This window comes from Manis pentadactyla, chromosome 9 (genome assembly GCF_030020395.1).
Source record: "Manis pentadactyla isolate mManPen7 chromosome 9, mManPen7.hap1, whole genome shotgun sequence".
NCBI classification, from domain to species: Eukaryota; Metazoa; Chordata; class Mammalia; order Pholidota; family Manidae; genus Manis; species Manis pentadactyla.
In genome coordinates, this window is record NC_080027.1 from 14,917,664 (window position 1) to 14,924,249 (window position 6,586).

General features: G+C 58.2%; 1 protein-coding gene across 6 annotated transcripts in view; it reads left to right on the forward strand.

Annotated features, from left to right (window-relative positions):
- Nucleotides 1-6,586, forward strand: part of AHNAK (AHNAK nucleoprotein) — a 134,371-nt gene that overhangs the window by 4,250 nt on the left and 123,535 nt on the right. For all 6 annotated transcript variants that reach the window (XM_057506980.1, XM_057506979.1, XM_036925806.2 and 3 more), the window contains exons 2-4: nt 5,309-5,407; nt 5,682-5,838; nt 6,283-6,470. In XM_057506980.1, coding sequence (XP_057362963.1) covers nt 5,682-5,838; nt 6,283-6,470 — 345 coding nt within the window. In that variant the 5' untranslated portion in view covers nt 5,309-5,407. The remainder of the gene's footprint in view (nt 1-5,308; nt 5,408-5,681; nt 5,839-6,282; nt 6,471-6,586) is intronic.

The following is a 6,586-nucleotide window of genomic DNA, read 5'->3' on the forward strand; positions in this document are numbered from 1 at the left end:
GAGAAGCCCCAAAAGCAGCTGGCTCGCGTCGAGGTGCAGAAAACTACAACATGATGGTGGGGGCAGGGGGAGGGGCTGCTGGGGACAGGGCTGGAGTGATGAAGGTGGACAAACGTCCCCCTGGTGGGAATTGTGGGCCGGGCTGGGCCGGGCTGGCAGCCCAGGGAGCAAGGGAGCAAGTCAGGTGACGCACGCAGGTAGAGGGAGGTGCACACGCTGGGAACCAGGTTAAGGCGCCTCCGTGATGGGCAGGGTGCAGGGCTGCCTAGGCAGGTGTATGTTGTGAGCTGGTGAAGGCAGGGCCTGTGGGCCTGCTCTGGACTGTGAAGAGTGGGAACGGGGCTGCTGAGCATCTGTGTGTGAACACACGTCTGTGTGTGCGTCCTTGTGTGTCTTTGAATGTGTCTCCAGTGCCCATGCTGCTCAGCTCTTAAAACATGTTCATCTAATTCTTCCTGATAATTCCACCCCACCCCCAACACACACAACCCATTCAACTTAAAAGTGTCCCCTTGGGGTGTACCGCCCAGAATCAGCTGAGTGTGGAAGTTCTTGATGCCAGCTTAGACTCCTAAGATCACTTATGCATCACCCCTCCACTTTGAATAGGGCCCCTTGTTCTCCAGACAGAGGGCTGGCAGCCACATGTGTGGGGGTCCATGTGGAGGTTTAGGCCCTGGAAGGGTTGCTGCCCTGTGTTCCTCCTTGTTCTCTGGGACAAGGGTCTGCCTGCGTGGCTGTTCCTATTTCCCAGCGAGTGGAAATACTTGCCTTGTCCTGCTGGTGCCTGTCTCTGGAGTGGGCCTGGTGCCCACCCAGCCCCAGAAGGGGGCGATTTCCTCGGCCTCCTGCTGGGGCCCAAGAGAGTCCACAGGTGACCCGGGATCGTGCAGCTCAGGGTGCCTGCCTCCCGGGGACACAGGCTCAATGAGCCCCAGAACCAGAAGGCCCCTTAGATCTTGGGCTCTGGGATGCCTGGGGCTCTGCGCATCCTGGGTTTGCTGTGCCCAGGCTGGGCCAGGATGAGGCTTGCGTGGGAGGGAGGGAGGCTGGTGGCCACTTGTCCTGCCTCCTGGCTTGTGGCCCCTGATGGGCATCACTGCTCCCCGGGTGAGTCTCCTTCTGCTCCTGGGTCTCCGGGTCCCTCTCCGGGTCCCTCACCACGTCTCAGTTGCTCCTATTCTGTGTTTATGTTCCTTGCCCTGGGGCGCCCTTCTTTGCTGTGTCCATCTCCCTGTGCCCGCCTCCAGTGTGGGTGTCTCTTCTGCGTGCCTCCCTGTGCATCTTTTTCTGAGGTTCCTTATCCTCTATGAGTACCTGCTGGTGTCTTAGTTCCTCTCCCTGGGTAAAGACTGTGGTCTTAGAGTCCGAGAACCCAGGGCTTGCATTTCAGTTCTATCTCACACTCGGGCAAGTCATCTTACCTTTGGGGTCCTGTTTCTGCATCTCTAAGTTAAGGGCATGAATTGTTAATCACAGAGGGTTGTTTTGGGGATCCAATGAGACCCCAGGCGTGGAACTACAGCACAGTACCTGGCACGCCGTAGGGCATTCTTTGACTGTGTTGGGGCTTTTCTTTCAGTGCAGAGCTTTCTCATCCTCTGTTGCCCAGCAGGTGTTTATGAGCGTGGATGGCCCCTCTGGGCGTGTGTCTCTTTTCTTTTGGTAGCTAACCTCTGGTGCTGGTCATAAGTGTGTGGGGCTTTCCCTGCAGTGGAGGTCGGGAGCTCTGGGCATGAGTCATTTCATTCTCCTGGGCTTGGGGACTGCTCGTCCCTGGCCCATGTGTGGTGGGGTGGTTTGCTCGCATGTGTCCGCTCTGCTGGGTGGGAGTGTCATTGCTGTTGGTGTCCCCCGCCGTGGGTGGGAGTGTTTCTCTCTCCCCGGGCATGTCCCTCCTGTGTCTAGCCTGTGCTGGGCATATGCTCAAACCTGTGCCCCTCTGGTGTGTATTTTGGCCTCGGGTTTGGCGCTCGGAGGATTGTGTCTCTCTGAGAGTGTGTGTGTATCAGTTCCTGTTATCGCGACACCTGAGCTGGCTGGAAGGATTGCTTTCTCTGCTGCAGCAACTGGGTGGGCCCCCTCCCTAGCTGACTTCCTTCTGGCTCTGCCCAGGTGTCGTCCCCGGCCACAGAGGTGGCATGGGCAGAGCCCTGATGCTCTGCACATCTTCTTTGTGGTTTTGAATTGACAGGACAGCCTCGTCCTCTGGCTGCTTCTGACTTGATTTAACACTCTCCGTACAGTCCCAGCTGGGGTGGCCTCCCCATCTCACTCCTTATTCACTGTCCAAGCAGACCTTGGCCTTAGGGGGCCTCCACACTAGCCCTTCCCATCACGAAGCATACTTTGAGCCAGTGAGCCAGTGACCGGGGCCATGGGGCGGGGTGGGGAGCTGGCAGACCCAGTCGGAAGGCCCCAACGACCCCCCCATTCTCATCTCTCTGGGCCTCCCCTTCCCCTTCTGTACATATGAGGCGGTGCTGTCCCAGAGAACCTTCTGCAGGGTGGCAATATTCTGCACTGTTTAACATGGTAGCTGTGAGTGGCTGTTGGGTTCATGAAATGTAGCCACTGCAACGAATGAACTAAAATTTAAATGAAATTATATTGAATTTAAATTCAAACAGCCACACGTGGCTGCCATGCTGACAGCAGCATGGCTCTGGGTTTTTCTGGCTCCAGAGGCTTACGGCACTGGCTGAATGGACAGAATTCCCCAGAGTTCCAAAGACCTTCATTTGGGTGGCTGAGCCCTCAGACCCCACACGCACTTGCCTTGTGTGGGAGGAGAAAGAAGGGCCATCTGGGCTTGGTACAGGCTCCAGGGGTTGGGGAGAGACAGAACTGGGACCCTGACGCAGGAAACAGGACATTGCCACCATGTGCTTGAATTCCCCACTGGCACTCTCATGTCCAGTCACCTGAAAGGCCCAGCTAAGACGAGAGGGGAGGGGAGTCTCTCCCAGCTGTGCCAGAAGGCGAGGCCCAAGGCAGAGGGGGCAGAATGCTTGGCAGCCCCAAGTTGCCAGGAAGCCAGCAGGTGCCCTGTCAGGGCCAACCTGCAGCCTTGGGTCCCATGCCCCTGTTGTTATGGGCTGTGGACCCTTCTCTGCTCACGGTGGCCTCCTCCCCACCTCATTAGCCCCCTGGGTTGAGGCATGGAGCAAATTCCTCGATCTGTGCTTCTGGGGACCCCTAGCCTGGAGCTCTGTTCTGAGTTGCTGAGAGGGAAGCTGTCTGCTGGTCTCCTTCCTTGGAGCTCCAGCCCCTCTGGCACCGGGGGGTCTGGCCAGCGAAGCACTCTGTCGATAGGGTTTTAGGCGTGACCCTTTGCATGTCTGAAGCTGTTGCAGCCGCAGTGACTCACTGGGGAAAGAGGGAGGGTGGGGCCAAGATGTGGGCGAGGGTGAGCTGGCTTGCTCTCTGCTCCCCCCCTGGGCTGCGGCTGGCTCAGCAGCAGGATGCAGGGCAGAGGAAAGGAGCCCTGCACAAGGAGGAAGAGGGGGTGCCAGAGCAATCCGGGGCTTCAGAGATCTGAGAAGGCCTTGGGCTGGAAGCCTTCTTCCTTCCCTGCCCTGGCATCTTTTCCACAGGGCTGGCTTCTAGGTGCTGCGGAAGACACTGTGTTCCAGCTTTGCTGTGTCACACTGGGCAGGGTCAGTGTCGTTGCTGGTGGGCTCCTGTACTTGTCAAGAAGAGAGGAGGTGATTGGCCCAGCTGACACCTGTGCTAACAGGCGCTCATCTGCAGCTTGGCTCACCTCCTAGCCAGCAGCTGTGCTGACACGAAGGCATATCATAAATACGGCATGGGGAGCCCGGGTGCTGGCGACCGGTATTCTGTGTGGCCGACTTCCCCTGTGCTGTGATCTGCCTGACGTTGGAACTGCTAAGTCTCTGTGAATTTCCAAGAAACACAGTCCTGTCCTCAGAGGCAAACTCTAGCACTTTCAAGACCCCATTTATATTCTGAGGTTAAATTGGTCTTGGCTTGCTCATAATTTATAGCCGGGACAGGAACTTAGTCCTTTAAATCTCCATAACTGGCACATAGAATGAATTCAAGAAATGTTTAGAAGATGCATGAGTGAAGTTAGGTAACAGTCGAATGCAGGGTGCAGGCCAGGGCTGGGCTGAGCCATGTCTGTGCGCGGCTGGTTTTTTCTGCAGTTGTCCAGTACAATGTTGGACACAGAGGAGGCGATTGGTATGCATGTGTTTATTGATTGGTTGACTAATTTCTGGATGTAAACAGCTTTAGGGTGGGGCTTTGGGCGAGGTTTTCCATTATCTATAGCGTCCCCCACAAGGTTGCACACAGACCTGCTTTGTGTGGTAACACCGCCACCCTTTTGTGTGGGTGGCTGCACGCCGTGGCCATATCCAGAGTCCTGCCTGCTGTCTTCCCGGGGCGCCTCAGCAGCTGACAGCTCATCCTGTGACTGGAGGGCATCTTTGCTCCTCAATGCCCACACCTATGGGGGCCTGGCACAGGGCCCTGTGTGGGCAGCAGATGGTCCCTGACTCACCACGTCCCTGCGGCAGCTCAGCTGTACTCCAGCTCTGGGCTTGGGCTGGTGCCTGGGGGGCCTGGGGGCCTTTTGCTCAGGGCCCCTGGAGTACACAGCTGGTGGGGGTCCTTCTGTCCTGAAGACAGGGTTAGACAGGCGGCCCAGAGTCACTGTTTGTCCCTGGGGGTGGGGTGGCACCCGCCTTGCTTTCAGGCCTGCCAGCTGCCCCCAGCGCTGGAGACCCTCTGAGGCAGGTCCGTCCTCTCAGCTGCAGGCCTGATATGGATGACATAGGGAAAAGTTGTGGACTCAGAGCTCAAGCACGGTTGCTGTCTTCTTGTGGGGACCGGGCACACTGGCCCCTCTGAATCTCAGTCTCTCCAGCTGTAAAGTGGGGACAGTAACGTCTCCCTCCTGAGGCTGTGATCAAGAACCTAGTGAGAAAGTGTATGTTGTGGTGCTCCCTTGCCCAGAGCTTTTTCACACATGCTCTCTGATTCCTCATGGAAATCCTTTATCATCTCCATTTTCACAGATGAGGAAATGGATGTTCAGAGAAGTTGAGTGACTTGGCCAGAGTCACACAGCTGGGAGGAGTCTGGCCACCTCTAAGCCCCCTTCCTGTGATTCCAGGTTGGAGAGTCACATATGGGTGGAACCAGTGACAGTAGTTGGGGTCGGGGTTGTGGTCTGGCCCCCGGAGCAGAACTTCCAGCCATGCCTTGCGTGGCAGCTGGCTGGGGTTTTGCACAAGCCAGTTGTTGAGTGTGAGCATCACTGTGAACTCTTCCCTAGGCTGTGTGATCGTGACTCCCCACCAGAGAGACTGAGGCGAGAGGAAGGAGGGGCGGGCTCCTGGCAAGGCACTCGCTCCTGAACAGAGTCCTGCAGAAGGTCGGTCGGAGGAGGGTGGCGGAGGGGGAGGTGGTGGCCTGCGGAGAGGAGAGGCCCCAGGTGGCATCTGGGGGCAGGGCCCTGGTGGGAGTGGCGAGGGGCTGGCTGCAGCCACTGTCCCCTCTGCGCGTTCTCTGCTGTGCCTTGGGAGTGCGCATCTTGGAGCAGATGTTCCAGGCCCCAGGAGCTCATGACCCCAAAGACCCCAGCTTCCTCGCGCCCCATGCCCTTGCACCCCCACTGTCCTGAGCTCCGTTTCTTTACCTCATCCCAGATGGAGAAGGAGGACGAGGCGACCCGGGAGCTGCTGCTGCCCAGCTGGCAGGGCAGCGGCTCCCACGGGCTGACCATCACCCAGAGGGACGACGGCGTCTTTGTACAGGAGGTGATGCAGAACTCCCCTGCGGCCCGCACTGGGGTGGTGAAGGAGGGTGAGTCCCCTTGGTGCCGGCCGGTGCTGGGTTGGGGTGGAGGAGGGCAGGGCTGGGGTAGGGGGCAGGTAGAGGTGGGCACCTGGCTGTGGAGGGCCTGGTCCCAGTGACATCAGGCTGGTTGGCACCCAAGCCCTGCCCTCCCCTACCCACTCTGTGGCCATTGCTCGCTCGTAGTCCTTGGGGTGGCAGCCATGTGGTGGGTAGAGATGTGGTCCTTAGTTCTGACTCGGCCACTCATGTGCTCTGCCACTTTGGGCAAATTAGTTGGCCTCTCTAAGCCTTAGTGTCCCCATCTACACAATGGGTATTATCACACCCACCTATTGGGCTCACGACATGCACTAAGTGCAAGTCAGTTCGAGTGTCCAGCATCTAGTGGGTTGTCTGTTGTTTTCCGGAGACCTCTGGGGTCTTACCTGCTTCTTGCTCCTTCCTGCTCAGGGGACCAGATTGTGGGTGCCACCATATACTTTGACAACCTTCAGTCGGGCGAGGTGACCCAGCTGCTGAACACCATGGGCCACCACACCGTGGGCCTGAAGCTGCACCGCAAGGGGGACCGCTCCCCGGAGCCCGGCCAGACCTGGGCCCACGAAGTCTTCAGCTCCCGCAGCTCCGAGGTGGTTCTGGTGAGTGCGCACAGTGGGGCATCTGCCTCTCACCTCCCGTGCGCACAGCGAGCCGCGGCCTCACCTCCTGAGCCTTCTCTGCACCTGCTGGGCCTCTCCTGTAATTCTTTCTTCCG